The following is a 15393-nucleotide window of genomic DNA, read 5'->3' on the forward strand; positions in this document are numbered from 1 at the left end:
TGTCAGGGGCTTTGTGGGTTGGAGGTTCTCTCATTGTGCTGGGCACCCTGGCTGCAGGGCAGTGTCTCCTGGAGGGAAGGGACGGAGCAAGTGAGAAGTGTGCTGTGAGCAGGGCAGGGCAGGGAGGTATTCCTGAATGGAAAGTCTGCTTTCACATCCGTGTTGTACCCTCCCTCCGTACAAAATGTCACACCTTTGGAGGAACATGGCCTGCTCATCACTGCAGGCACCAGCACTGCCTCCTTTGCCACACTCCATCCATGCCAGTCCGTCCTCCCTGCCCTCCCAAGGGCAATGAGAGGTTAGCCCAAGAGCCAAGGACAGGTTCTGTCACCTCGGGCAGGTTCCTGAGCCCTGCAGAGGCCAGCAGCAGGGAGCCCTCATGTGGGGCCAGCAACCACTCCTTCCACTGCAGTGCACTCCACTTTCCTGCTCTCCCCGCTGTCTCCCTCTACTCCAGCTCATTAACTTCACATCCCTCCCTCTCCCTCCACCTCCATATCCCTGTCCACACCTTCTCCCTGCACCTCGTCTGGGTTTCAGGGGGTGCTCTGCACCCCAGACAGGCGCCAGCATCACGCTGGGCGTGGCAGTCGCTGATCCCATCCATCCAACCTCAGCAGCACATGCTGAGAGCGACTGTCCTGCAGGGGTCAAAAGGTCCACCGGGCTGTGGCTGTGATCTGCTGTGTGTCACCACTGGGGTGCCTGGAGGTGCCCAGGGCAGGGGAGACACCTCACTTTGATTCCTCTCAGCATCCAGCCTGGAAACCCTCTTGCCTTCTACTTCATGTTATACCAGAAAACAGGCCTTGCTCCATCTTTTCCTTCTCTGGGGTGCTGGATTCCTCAGGCTTCAGAGAAAACAACCCCCAAGACCTTGGCAGTTTCCCAGGTCAGCAAAGGAGCCGCACCAGGAGCTTGCTGCGAACACCAAAATGCCAAATCTGGAAGCACAGGTTTTTTACAAACCCAAAAGCTGAAGGCTGTTGGTACAGTATGTATTTGGAAGGGTTAAAGTCACATCTTCCAGTCTTTAATTACTTAACTATTCAGTGCTTTCCTTAATGATAAACAGATGGATGTAGTCTAGTTCCTTCCTGTTCTAGCTCCATTGATTGCATTGGACTGTCTGCTGGGCTGGATTTGGCCCTGATAGTTTATCAAGAAGTCTGTTCTGCATTTCAATGTCCCCTTCCACCCACTTCCATCCCCAGAAGCATGTAGCTCCTGCAGCACTGTAAGGTAGGAGCTGCAGCACTGGGATGGCTGGGGCTCAGCATGTGGCTTGAGCAGAGTCCAGCACCCCCAGGGTGTAAAAACCCAAATAAGCCATTATAAAATGCCTGCAGTATTAAAAGTATCCCTTGAAGGGTAAGGAGGGTGCTGGAGGGCATCACCCATGCCAGCTCCAGGTCGTTGCTCACAGTTTCACATCTTGGTATATTTTGCCCAGCATGTCCATAATGGGGAGACAGAGAATTGGAAACAGAGTTCCCGTGGCAGATGGGGTCTCTGCATTTCAGAGCTGCCTCTCTGAAGCTAAAACAACTTCTTGGTGCCAGAAAGTTCTAAAATGAGCAGGGAAAGTCACTCCAAAGCCCCTGAGGAGTTGAAGGTTTCAGAGTCTGAGTACCTGGAGCCTGATTTGGTGCCTCATTGCCCAGCAGTGAGGTGCAATCACCTCTTCAGTCACTTAAAAGCCAGGTGTGAGGAAGACAACTGCTTTCCAGGCCTGATCTGAGCCAATGAGTCCCTCACACTTTGGTCCCAAGTGCACATCCCACTGCCAGTTCCTGCAGGCAGCATGACTGTGGTGTCCTCCCAGCTGTTGCTGGGGCTGTCAGGCTGCAAACCCCTTCACTCTGCCCGAGCTCGGCAGGTTGGTCCCTGCAGCCCTCTGGCAAAAGGCTGACCAGAAATAGAGCATTTATTCATTCTGTGCACAAGGCCAGCACCGTGGGCAATGCACACAAGGGGGTTGAGGCCAGGAGGTAGCTGGAAGCGAGTCAGTAGGTCTCAGTGCTGCAGCAGGACGCGTGGACACGGGGAGGTGAAGGGAGGGAGCTCTTGACCTATTTTCCCTGGGCCCCCTGCCATGTGCAGGCAGGGAGAGTTCTCCCTTGCCAGCGCTGGCAGTGCCCGTGCCAGCAGGGAGCTGCCCCTTGCACCCGCTGCCCTGGCACAGGGCTTCTCCCCTTTCCCTGTGCACAGGGCAGGTGTGGGGCATCGCCAGGTGCCCTCCACACTCGGGGCTGGCTGGCACAACCAGGGGCTGGCTCTCCAGTCTTCAGACTTATCTTGATAAGTGGCTGCTCCACCAGCAGGTCCCAGTGCTTGTCCTCATCGCATCCTAAGCACGGGATATGGGCAGGATCTTGCTCCAAAAGGGGCTGTGAGCAGTGTTATCTTTCCTGCAGGTTATTTCCTCCTACAGCCTAGTTGGCTATCTGGGTTACATTTGAGGAACCTGATCTTTGTCTTCTAAATCTGGCCTTCTTTTTTATTTAAAAAACAAGCCAACAAGCAAAACCACACCACAAAAAAAAAAAAAAAAAGGCCGAACAACCCCCTGAAAAAACCTACCTCAAGCCCTTACTCTCTAGCAAATTGCAAGGGGTGTTCCATGTGCGCTGTTGCGGTGTTGGCCAGCAGAGCCTGCAGACAGCTTGCAGTAGCTCTGGAAGGTGTGTGCTCTTCTGTTTATCAAATGAGTGTTAACTCTGCAGCCTTCTGTTGATTATCTAAATGCCATCATCGGTAACTATTTCCCTCCTGCTCCAAAGAGGAGAGGGCCAGTAAAGGCGCCTCTTCCTGAGCCCTCAGGTGGGCTTGTTGCATGGGAAGAGCCTGGAAAAAAATACCTTTACTCTTTTCCATGAGAAACCAGACGATGCTTAGGATCAGGATATGCTGGGAACAGCTAATTAGCCCCTGACACTCCTGTCAGCTCTGCAGGTGTTGCACGAGGAGAGGAGAGCAGGGTGTGGTGTGCTCTCCCTGCCTGGAGGTGATGGAGCCAGGCATCCTCCCACCGGAGATGGCCCCAAACAGGAACTGGGGAGGAGCACAGGGCACTGGTGAAGGACAGGGGGAACAGCCTGCAGCAGAGCCAGGTCATGGCAGCTCTGGTGGGTATCATGGGGAGGTTTTTGCCGTCAGTGAGTGACTGGTATTTGATTTTCCAACGCTGGAACGTTTGCTTTGTTGGCTTGTTCCCTTGGTTACGTGGTATATATTAAGTTCTTCATTTGGCTTCCTTGTACAATTAACTGGCATTCCACTGGCGTGAATTTTGGAAACATAATCGGAGCTAAAACTTCATGGTCAGGCCTGGCTGACCCCAGCATGCCTGGCCAGCACAGGCTGCTCCCAGCAGACGCCGCATCAAGCAAGCACCTACCCCACCGGTTTTCTGGGAGGAGTGCAAAGCACTGCTCTGCATTGGCAGCCTGGAGATTTGGGGAGTGGGGCTATCCCAGCCTCAGCTGCCTGGCAGCAGCGGGGTGTCTGACGGGGTCTGTGTGCTGGGCTGTGGGTGCACCCCGGGTGCCGCTGGCAGCGGCCGCTCCCTCGGCGGGGCTGGCTCTCACCACGGCTCACAGATTGTCACAGCTTTCTGCAGATCCCCATCCCGGAGGGATGTGTATGCTGTTCCTCTGCGGCCGTGGGTGTGCATATGGCTGGCTGTGTGGCAACTGTGTTGAATGCCAAAGCAGAGAGGACAATGTGTGTAGTAGCAAAGGGTGCCAGGAATCCGAGTTGCTGGAAAGGCGGGGAGAGGCGACGCCGCGCCCCACGCACTGGGATACCAACTGCAGAGAGGGGATGGGCTGGAGGCTGTGCTGGGGGAGGCTGTGCTGGGGGAGGCTGTGAGGGTGGCACAGGCCAGCGAGCCGGCTGCATTTAGGATTAGTCAGTACAGGAGGATGAGAGGAGGGAAAGGCAGCCCATGCCAAAGAGGGAACCTGTGGCAAGGGAAGCAATTGCCCCACTGCCCACAGGGACACAGCCCAGGCTGGCACTGTGGCAGAAGATGGCACTGACCACATGTCCCTGTCCCTCTGAGGCTGTCAAGGATCCTGCTGTGGGTTAATCCCACCACTTCCACTGCTTTTCTGCTGCAAGAGCCTCCTGTAAGAGCTGGCCAAGGCCTTTCCCAATGTGCTGGGAGGATCTGAGCAGCCTACTATTGGAGTATCTGGATGTCCCAACCCTGAACTGTCCCCTGAAATCTTCCTGTCACTGAGAGGCACCAGGCACAGAGCACATCCAAGGATGGACAACACAGCCTGTGTTCCCTGGAGCCTCATTCCTGTCTCTTTGCCGAACCTCATCCTTGAAGCACAGTACAGGGTGTGGGATTGCTTTGGCCTCCCAGGGCAGGGGATGAGGCTGTGTGTGGCACAGGTGGCACAGCCCTATCCCAGATCCTGTCCTGCAGAACTTCTCCTCTACCTGGGCCCCTCATTGCTGCCATCTAGAAAAACTCCTGTTTCTTCTTCCTACCTATAACAGGCCCTCACTGTTGCCTTGCTGACTATTCTTCTGTGGTGTCAGATGATGGATTTAGCATAAATAATGGTTACTGTCCCCTCCATGGAATGACCCAGCACTGTGGGGGTGTGGAGGATGGCAGGGCTGTGCCTCTGCAGGGGCAGATAGCAAGGAGCTAGGAAAGCAGGACACAGCCAGCATGCTGGTGCCACATGAGGCTGTGTCCAAAGGCATGTCAGCTCCAGTTTGGGATACAGAGCGTATACAGGAAGTGGCTCCATATGATCTATGAGCCATCAGTTAATGGCGGGTGTAAAACCCAGACAAGGAACCCTGCACGTTGTCCAGAGGCCACAGGCAGAGGCAGGACTGCACAGTGGGAGAGATGTTTGCCTGCTGGCTCCAGGGTTCTGCTGCCTCTGCCTTTTCATACAGAACTACCCATGCCCCATCCCTTGTTTCCCAGAGTGACTCAAATTATGACATTGAGTTCAGTCCCCTCCAAAAAAAAAAGTGAGTCAACAGTGTGCTCCAGTAGCCAAAAAAGGCCAACTTTGACCTGGGGTGCATGGGGCACCAAATCACCTGCCGGGCAAGGGAGGGGATTGTCCAGCTCTGCTCTCACTGGGGCAGCCTCACCTTGAGTCCTGGGGCCACAATATGAGGATATGAAGCTATTAGAGAGCGTCCAAAGGAGGCTACAAAGGTAGTGAAGGATCTAGAGGAGACTGTGTGAGGAAAGGGTAAGGTCACTTGGCTTGTTCAGCCTGGAGGAGAGGAGACTGAAGACAGAGCTCGCCACAGTCTGCAGCTTCCTCGTGAGGGGAATCAGAGGAGCAGACACTGATCTCTTCTCTCAGGTGCTCAGTGACAGGACCTGAGGGAAGGGCATAAAGCTGTGTCAGGGGAGGTTTAGGTTGGACATTAGGAAAAGGATTTTTGCACAGAGGGTGGTGGGACACTGAACAGGCTCCCCAGGGCATGGTCATGGCCCCAAGGCTGCCAGAGCTCAAGGAGCATTTGGACAACACTCTCATGCACATGGTGGGATTGTTGGGGAACTGTGCGGGGCCAGGAGTTGGACTCCAAAACCCTTTGGGTTCCCTTCCAACTCAGTTTTCTTTGAAACTGTTGCTGTTGATCGTTGGATGTTTCACTAGCCAATTGCATTGCAAATCTTGCTAAATTTTAGACCTCAGCAGCTGTTTCTGGCCTGATCCTGATGACTTGGAGTGAAACTGCTGCCTTGTTTTCCTGTGCATTGTTCATTATGAGGAAAATGGATTTTTTTTTTTTTTGACTCTACATTTACCATTTTACAGCCTACAATTGCATCCTTTTTTGTTTCTATTCATTATGTTTCCAAGAGCTCTGCTTTGGTACTCTGGATATGGGAGACCTTTAAGCGTGGGGATCAGTGTGGTGTACAGCACTGAGACAGGCTACACCATTTTTGTACATGAGGGCATCACAATATTTTCACCTCTTACTGTGCCCCACTCTCTCACACCTTGTTTCCTTCGCACCCAACTAATTTCGTAGAATAAATTATTCTGAATTTCCTGTTCATACAGTCATGCTACGAAAAGATTTAAAAAATATAAGCTGCTAAAGGTGTTTATTATGTTGTTATGTACAGACATTTTTTTCCCTTTAAATGGGCTGACCCCCTCTCTTCCCTTCCTCAAGCAGTGAATTCCTGAGGTTAATTATATGCCGCGTAACGGAGGTGTTATTTCTTTTTGTGCCTTCGGTTGTGTTCCTTTTCATGGCTGGAGAAATGAGCTGGGAGAATAAAGGCTTTGCACAGAAGTGCATTAAAGTCAGTGGGCTTTGGCTCATGCCCAGGAAAAAAAGCAGCACATGGTTTAATTCCAGGGCAGGCTCAAGCAGTTGCATTTAAGGTTTTTTCAGTGGTGATGATGCAGCTTTTAGGTTGGATTCTTCGTGTTCAGCTATCAGAGGGGAAAAACGAATTCCCCCAGGACCAGCAGAGAGTCGTAACACGCTGTCTCCCTCTCTCCAGATGAATGGCAGTGATGGGATGTTCAAATATGAGGAGATCGTCTTGGAAAGGGTAAGTACTCCTTACTCACCCACCAGCAGCCTCTTCCCACTCGCCCACCCCTCGGCACAGCCAGCCCCCCACGCATCCCTGCACAGCTGATGGGGAGAGCTTGGTCTCTACTCCCCGCTCTCTCTGGAGGCTTTCGTGGGTGTCACACCTGCTTTGCCAGCCTGGCTCCCACCAGGGTGGGCTTGCTGCTCCCCTCTCCCCCTCCACACCCCTCCAGAAGGGAGGGAGGAGGGCTTCTCCCTTGCGTCCCTCTTTCACACCCTCACCCGCACAAACCCATCAGTGCAGAGTATGGGGGGAGGCTCTTTGTCATTGCCTTTGTCAGAAAACAGAGGTGTGGAGGGCTCTGCTTGTGCAGACACAGGTGGTTGCACCCCACAACTGGGCAGAAGGACCGAAGTCACCCTGCCACCAGGCTCCCTGTCCCTCTTGGGTATATGGTCTAAAACCAGGTTTTTTAGTAAAACAAATCACAACGGAGGAAGTTCCTGCTCAAGCCTTTTCTTCACTGGCAACACAGAGGTGATGGCGTGCACCACACCAGCCGTGGCTGAAATTACCTCCCGCCATGTATGGGATTTATCCGGGGGCAAGCCAGCACCACACAGGGCAAGAAGGGCTTTCTTGTTGCCCAGGAAGCAGCAGGGGAGGAGGGATGGAGAGGGAGCGGGAAAAGCTGGCCCGGGGTTTACTCTGAGGCAGGCACAGCCCTGCTGGCTGGGAATGGCTGTGGTGGGAAGCTGCCCGCAGCTCTCACAGCACACCTTGCCTCCCCCTCACTGCCGTGCCAGGCGGCTCAGCCTCGCCGCGTGGCCGGCATTGCAGGGGAAGACACATCGCTCATTATTCTGTTCCTCTCTGCCTTTAGTCATCTCCCTCCTTCCCTTGGCTCTGCATCACGGAGGTGGGTGGACGGAAGGTTATCTGGGGCTGCTGCCTCACCCACAGCTTCCCCGGCGTGCCTGACGACACCAGCCCAGGGGATCCTTCCCTTTTGGGCTAAGTACTTCTTGCTCCGGGCCCAAGTCACACGCAAAATTCTTGTTTTCGGGGATTCTTCAGAGCATCCTCTGTCATCAGCCCATAATGGGAACAGGGGAAGAGCTGGCAGGACCACACAAAGAGACAACACTCATTGATGCCCCCATTTCAGAGCCCCAGGCAGCAATTCCTTCTCCAACAGCAAGAAACCATGAGGGAATTTCAGTGCTTAGCAGTCTGGGCTAGCATGGACCATACCTAGGTCCTTCCCCTTCACCTGGTCCCCAGTGGGATCCAACAATCCTGTCTTAATGCAGGCGGAGCACTCTGCTGCCTGTAGGTGAGGCTGTCCCCTTGCTGAGGCTTCCAGAATTGACCCCAGTGCACTCCAAAATGGCTGGTTAGTCACTGTTAGTAATCCTTGTCTTTCTTGTAAAGACAAAGGTAAATGCAGCAGCATTTTGGGACAATAATAGCAGAAACACAATCTGCAGAGGGACACAGCTTTGTGTTTTACCCACCATACATGTGTCAACAGCAGGAGCTACCCTGGCATCAACACTGATATCAGCTAAGAAATCCCTTGAACTCCTTTTTGAGGTTTATCAGAATAAAAATTGGCACCTCCCAGATAATTTCCAGGTTTTGTAGCTAGCAAAGGACCTTCCATAGACAGGCACAACGAATGGCTGGAGATCATTTTGCAGTCTCACCTGCCTTGCTGTGGCCAGGCTGGGTCTCTGTGATAGTAAGGAGCTTTTTCGAGCTAGGCCCAGGGTAATCAGAATCCAGCTTAGAGGAAAGAGAGCAGCCACAGACCCTCTACCATTGAATGCCTCTGTGCCAAATGCCAGCCAAATCCCAGCTGGCCAGAGAGCATCCGGGAGTGTTGCACGGTGACAGGCATTGGTGGCTCCTGGTGCTGTGTCATGAGCATCATAAAGTCAGCTCTGCATCACTTCAGGAGCTGATGCTGGGGCAAAATTGCTGGGGAAAAGTGCAAGCCCCAGATGGCTGTTGGTGCTAAATTATCCCGGGGAGCCCGAGTTCCAGTGTGGCCCTCCCGGCCACAAGTCCCCTGGAAGAGCAGAGCACCCCATCATCTCCCACTGAGCAGTGGGGCCATGGGCAGCCAGGAGAGCTTGGCCTGAGCCCACTTGCGCTCGAGAGAGGCAGGCACAATAGTATGTGACTAAGTGTCAGCTCTTCCGCATGAGGAAACACGGCGAGGAGCCATCTGATTTTCAAGGCAGAGCAAAAAAGGCAGGAATTGTCCACTTGCATCAAGCACAGATCTCGAAGCAGCGCCTGTGAGTGTGTCACTAATGGGGATCCTGCAAGTGGGAGAGGTGGCACAGGGCCACAGCCACTCATTCCTGAGATGCTGCAGAAATGGCCTGGAGATGAGCTGTGGTCCCTGCATTCCCCCCAGGCATAATTCAGCAGAAGTTCAAGTGATGCTCCAGGCATGTCTGTGAGGAAAAGGAGGCAGAATTGGAGAGCCCACTCCCTCCTGATAGCCACCTCCACCCAAACCTGTATATTTTGTCATCAGTGTTGCTGGTCCCCGGCTTGGCTCTATTCCAGGGCTACATCCCAGAGTGCAGAGGGGCAGGAGTGGGATGCTGGTGACTGGCACAATCCCCGCTGGTCTGTGCAGGCTGCAGCATCAGTGTCTCCTCCTGGGGAGCAGCCAGCAAGGGGAGGTTTTCTCCGCCAAGGACCACCTCCTCTTCCCCCAGCTCCCTGCCTGCCTTAGAGTCTCTCCGTGGAGACACAGTGGTGAGGGAGGTCCTCGGTGGCTCCCACTCTCCCACTCCATCTGTTCCGTGCTCCACGCTGCTGTGCTGAGCACTCAGCTGAGGAACGCCGGCCTCTCCTCTGGCCAGCATCCCTCTGCCCCCTGAGCTGGGCACCCCGGGGTGTGACAGATGCTGTAAGGGCTCCTGTGCCCCAGGCGGTCCCGCGGCTGGGGGGAACCATTTAAGGAAGGCTGGCAGCAAGCAGTTGCCCATGGGGGAAAGACGCGGCGTTTGATTTCCCACAGGGTAACTCCGGCCTCGGCTTCAGCATAGCAGGAGGCATCGACAACCCCCATGTTCCAGATGACCCGGGTATCTTCATCACCAAGATCATCCCCGGGGGAGCGGCAGCCATGGATGGCCGTCTAGGGTGAGTACAGAGCTGGGGGAGCAGCCAGGGTGTCACCCAGCATCTCTGCATGGACCCTCTAGGCCTAACCCCTTTTCCTGACATGGTCCCTGGCCTCCATATATCTCTTCCCCACAGCCAGATCCATTCAAGACAGGGATGTCCACCATCCCTGGCCACCAGCCTCCTGTCTGTAGTCACCCCTGCTCCCCTCCCTGTATCAGGCTCCTGCTCCCATCCATCCTGCTACAGCTCAAGGCAGGGATCCAGCCTTTCTTCTCATCTCCCATCTCCATCAGGGTTGCACTAAAGGGACCAGCTGTGCTCTCCCCCACTTTGGGAGGGACCCCTCTCATCCCAGCAGGGCAGGATCTGACCAGCTTGAACAGCTCTCCTTTGTGTGGCTGGAGGAGGGTGGCACAGGTGACCAAAGGAGGGTGGCATGGGTTGGTGGTTCCCCAGGGATGCTCAGAGCCGTCCTGTCCCCACAGGGTGAACGACTGCGTGCTGCGGGTGAATGACGTGGACGTCTCTGAGGTTGTGCACAGCAAAGCTGTGGAGGCCCTGAAGGAAGCAGGCCCCGTGGTGCGGCTTGTGGTGCGCCGCCGGCAGCCCCCACCAGAGACCATCATGGAGGTTAACCTGATGAAGGGCCCCAAAGGTGAACCCCTCACTCTGCTTGCTTGGCAAGGGTGCCCCACTGCCCCACAGGACAGTGTGGGGTGACCCCTCGGTGTGAGATGTCATGAGATGCAGGGCAGCCTCATGGGGGATGTGGGATGCAAGGAGGCACCACCACAGTGCAGGATGCTGCATGGGATACTGTGGGGCACAGGGTATGGGACAGACCCACAGACCCTGGCACGGTGGCCAGGCTGGCCTCAGGCAGCAGTGGGGTCCCCCATTGCCTGCTGGATTTGGGCAAGGTGCGAAGCCCAGCGAGGCACATGGGCTGTGGTGCCAGCCCAGGGCTCTGTTTATCTGTCTGTCCCTCACCTGCATTCTCACTCTCCCTCAGGCCTGGGGTTCAGCATTGCAGGGGGCATCGGGAACCAGCACATCCCTGGGGACAACAGCATCTACATCACCAAGATCATCGAGGGAGGTGCTGCCCAAAAGGATGGGCGCCTGCAGATCGGGGACCGGCTGCTTGCGGTAAGCCCCATGGCCACTGCCAGCTGTGAGGCGGAGCTGAACAGGTTCCACTGTGATGCGATGTTGATCCTGAACCCCAGCCCCTGTCCTGTCAGCAGCCTCACACCTCTTCCCCGCAGCTCCTGCTGGGATGTTGCTGTGGGAGGGCAGGCACAGCAAAGGCTGCAGGCAGGAGGGTCAAACCCAAGGCCATGGGACCATGCCTCTGGAGCTACTGGGGCACCTCCCCTATGGAAAATCACTGCTGCAGGGCTGCCCTGGTCCCTGCCCTGGTCCTTGCCCTGCTGCTCAGCCATGTCACCCAGCCCTTTCCCTCCGGCAGGTGAATAACACAAACCTGCAGGACGTGCGGCATGAGGAGGCAGTGGCCGCTCTGAAGAACACCTCTGACATGGTGTACCTGAAAGTGGCCAAGCCCGGCAACATCCACCTCAACGACATGTACGCGCCCCCCGACTACGCCAGCAGTACGTACGCCGCTGGCCACTGGCTGGGCACACGGGGCTGTGGGGCACTGAGCTTGTTGGGGCGGGGAGCAGGGCTTGGGCTGGTCTCCATGTCCTCCTTGTGTATGGATTTCTGCTCCTGATGACCTTCTCCTCCCCTGCAGCCTTCTCAGCCTTGGCTGACAACCACATAAGCCATAACTCCAGTCTGGGCTACCTGGGCAGTGTTGAGAGCAAGCCTGCCTATCCCATCCCTGCCCAGGTGACTCCATCCCGGTACTCGCCTGTCCCTCGGCACATGATCGGAGACGACGACTTCACCAGGTGAGTACCAGGCATGAGCATCCCTCTCATGCTCCTCATTTCCTCACTTTCCCTCTGTGGCGGCTTGAAGTCATCCCCACTGCCAGTGCAGAGCCTTGAAAGGCCATTTGTAGGTGCATGGTGCAATGCTTGAGGTCCCCATAATGAGCTTTGTGCTCACCCCCTGAGACCAACCCTGCTGTGTCAATCCCTGGCTTGCTGCATTCCCTCCCTCTCCAGTCCCTCTCCTACTCTTTCACAAGCTTTACAAAACTGCATTTCAGCTTTGTTCTCTTGCTTATTTTACAATACCTGGAATAAAAGGTGTTCCCTGCCCTTATAGTGCCATCCAGCAGTGCCACGGGCTCCCGGGATGTCCCCAGGTGGAGCTGTGCTGGGGGTGAAGGGCCGGGGGGAGCACAGCCTTGCAAACAGGTGGGGTTCCTCCCACGCTCCGAGACCAGCATCCCAAACCACCTACACTCAGGTGCCATTGCAAGGACTGCCAGCCCCCCTTGCCCCAGTAGAATCCTTTATGCTGCATGAACAGGTTTGTTTCCTGAAGCCAGGAAATAAAGAGGAGCACAAAGAAAATATTGCTCTGAGCCTAAATGCGGTATAAAACTTTTCTAAAGCCTCAAGCTGAGGATGGGAGAGCAAGACCTGGCAAGTCCTGCTCTACTAGCCGATTCTTACAGCTTTCCCTCTTCTTGTCAAAGCCTTGGGGCCAGTGCTCTGAATGTGGTATCCCCAGGGCCAGGACTGTAGGGATTAGGCTGATTTCTAAGGACCAACATCCGACTTAGGCTTAGGGCTGGCTCTGCTGTTTGGAACAAGGTTGCAGGCTGGTTTTGGGGGTGTGTTTACAGTGGAAGATGTGGTAGCTTTGTCCAGGATTCTCCCATTTGACAGGTCAGTGGTGGATGCTGGAGTGGGAGACCCTGACTTGCCATCTGCTGTCAGGTCTGCCAACCTCCTGGAGAGTGTCTGCACTCATCTTTGTCACAGGGATTTCTCACTTCTTGGTGCTCAGCCACAGCTGGGTGCCTCTGCAGCCCGTGACCTGTGCAGCACTGCCTTCCACCCACACCCCACCTCTCCCGCTGGTCTCAGCATCATCGATGCTGGTTCTAGAGCCTGTTTCTGGAACTGCATCCTCACCAGGTGTAGCCACTTCTGTGCTGCCAGGGCACTGGGGGATGATGCCACAGGCAGGAGCAGTGCTGTCTGCCATTACAGTGCACCACAGAAGGGACTGAGTCCCAGCGCTTGGAAAACACACCAGGGACCCTGGTCCCACCAGGGTGTCCCTTCTCACATGTGCCAGCATTCCCATTTGTGGGCTAGAGAGCAGAAAGAGGCACCCAGCCTAGGCTGGACACAGCCAGTGGCAATGGCACCCTGAGGGCTCAGTGGTGGTTTGGCAGTGGCAGTGCCACAGTGATGGCTCTTCGGTGGCTCAGTGGTGGCTTGGCAGTGGCAGAGGTATGATCAGGGCTTGCCAGTGGCTCAGCAGTGGCTTGCCAGTGACAGTGGCACAGTGATGGCTTGGCAGTGGCCCAGTAGTGGCTTGGCAGTGGCAATGGCACAGCGATGGCTCAGCAGTGGCCCTGATGCAGCATGTGCTGGTGGCCACTAGAGGATGGTGCTGCTTGTGGAGGGGCCCCGCTGCGGATGGGCTGGCTCCACTGGGCCAGCGTGCCCAGACACAGCCCCGTGCTACCCAACAGATTCACAGCCTGCAGTGGGCTCAGCACTTCCTTCATCCTTCCCAGGACAGTGCTGAAAGCCTCGTGTGCATCACTGACCCCCCAGGACAGCTGCATCGCTGCGGGTCTGTTGGCACCAAGGTTGTGCACTGGGACCGGTGTGGTCCAAATGCAAGTTACTGGTGTGGGGAAAGGCAGAAGCTGCCCTGAGAAAGAGGCTGTTTCTCATGAGGCACCTGCCAGCCATTCCCTAGGAAAAACGGAGGTCCAGTATTCAGCCTCTCCCCCTCCCATGGGCACAAGTGCTGCTTGGATGTGGATGTGGCTCCAGAGATCCTCATGTCCTGCAGCACCTAGGGCTGGGAACAAAGAATCTGTTTTCTGGTGAGCTCTACCACTGCAACCCAGACCCAGCACAGCCCCACAGGATCCCCTCAGCTGCTCTGTGCCAAGGTCCCAGTGTTAGCACTGTGACATTCAGCATGGGATCTGCCTGGAGGATCCATGTCATGCCTCCTGTGAGGAGGATGGAAGCCAAGAGTGCATGTCATGACTGAGACCTGTGATGGACCTGTCTGGGGCTTCATTTCCTTTCCTCATTCTTGTAGGGTCTCTTCACCTTCCACCAAACTGTCTGGTCCTCATGAGTGCTGGGCATACTTCCCCCCACACCGAGTGGAGGCTGTGCTTCCTGCACGCTGCTTGGGCAGCAGCAAAACCCAAGGGGCAGAGCAAGTTCATCTCCTGGTTGGAGGCAGGGTTTGCAGACCCAGAAACCTGACCTATTTCTTCCCCTGGGAGAACTCTAGCCCTAGGCACAGCTCTGCTGCAGAGGGACTGAGGGCTGCAGCCCTCCCTGCCCCCTCACAACTGCCCGTAAGCCAAGCACTGGTGACATCTTGAGGATTTGCGGCTGAGCATCTTTTGAGTGAGCAATTCTGTGGCTGTCCTGATCTCCTCCTGGTTCTGGTGTATTCCAGCCCCACCACCCCAGTGCCCCAGGGTCCTCTTAGTACAAGTCTGCCAACATTTTAGGGTCTACAGTGGGTGCCCTCACTCAATGCCGTGCCTGGGCTCCAGCATCTCTGCTAACACATCCCAGAAATCTCCCTCTGATACCTGGCAGGTGAGTGGTTGATCAGGTTGCTGAGCTCAGGTCTTTGGTCCTTGTGGTACCCAAGGAAGTGCCCAGGATCCAGCCACAGCAGATGCACTGATGTTCCCCGGTATCATGTTGGCTGACAATCACCACCAGCCTGTGCTAATTGTCTGGCATCACTTATTCCTTATTTCAATCCAGAGCTTGAGCTGGGAGCTGCCGTTGTTCCCATCACACTGGGTTTTTCTCCCAGACGAAAATTGACGCAGGAGTTTTGCAATGCCAGACAGTCTTCCTGCTTTTGCCTGCCTATTGTTTGAGCTGTGATAGAATTAAGTCATCATCAAAAAATTTAGGACTTCTGTTGAGCTGTGCAGGGTCTGTGGCATGGAAGGAGTGCATGGGGTTGTAGGCATACTTGTCATACTGTGGAGGGGCTTGCTCCCCCTCTCCTGGCTCATGGCATCTGATGCCATCATGCAGTTCAGTGTTTCTGTGTGTGATTTCACGGTGGATGCTCTTGTCTCTGTCCATGCTGTGTCTCATGTCACACTGCCTGCACCTCTTCTGGTTTATCAGTCTCCACAGTGCTGATGGCTGAGTCACACTAGACTGCACTCGGGTGACTCCAGTCCCACCAACGTGCCACAAAGCCTGGGCACAGAAAAGCCTGTCACCAGCTTTGCTGCTCCTCACCCTGATGATGTCTCCCTGTCCCTTATGTGTCCTTCCAGGGAGCCTCGGAAAATCATCCTGCACAAAGGCTCCACCGGCCTGGGCTTCAACATTGTTGGAGGGGAAGATGGCGAGGGGATCTTTGTGTCCTTCATCCTGGCTGGAGGCCCTGCTGACCTCAGCGGGGAGCTGCGAAGGGGAGACCGTATCCTTTCGGTGAGTTGGTGGGGCACCCACCGCCCCTTCGTGGCCTCCCACAGCCCCGGGTGGGCTCCCACAGGACACCTGTCCCCTGCCACC

At 55.4% G+C, this 15393-nt stretch overlaps 1 protein-coding gene across 6 annotated transcripts in view; it reads left to right on the top strand.

The window, feature by feature from the left end:
• Positions 1-15393, top strand: part of DLG3 (discs large MAGUK scaffold protein 3) — a 77553-nt gene that overhangs the window by 40494 nt on the left and 21666 nt on the right. For all 6 annotated transcript variants that reach the window (XM_039571805.1, XM_039571806.1, XM_039571809.1 and 3 more), the window contains 7 exons: positions 6524-6574; positions 9603-9727; positions 10198-10367; positions 10725-10861; positions 11184-11328; positions 11472-11631; positions 15153-15309. In XM_039571805.1, coding sequence (XP_039427739.1) covers positions 6524-6574; positions 9603-9727; positions 10198-10367; positions 10725-10861; positions 11184-11328; positions 11472-11631; positions 15153-15309 — 945 coding nt within the window. The remainder of the gene's footprint in view (positions 1-6523; positions 6575-9602; positions 9728-10197; positions 10368-10724; positions 10862-11183; positions 11329-11471; positions 11632-15152; positions 15310-15393) is intronic.

The sequence above is a fragment of the Corvus cornix genome, chromosome 4A, assembly GCF_000738735.6.
Source record: "Corvus cornix cornix isolate S_Up_H32 chromosome 4A, ASM73873v5, whole genome shotgun sequence".
NCBI classification, from domain to species: domain Eukaryota; kingdom Metazoa; phylum Chordata; class Aves; order Passeriformes; family Corvidae; genus Corvus; species Corvus cornix.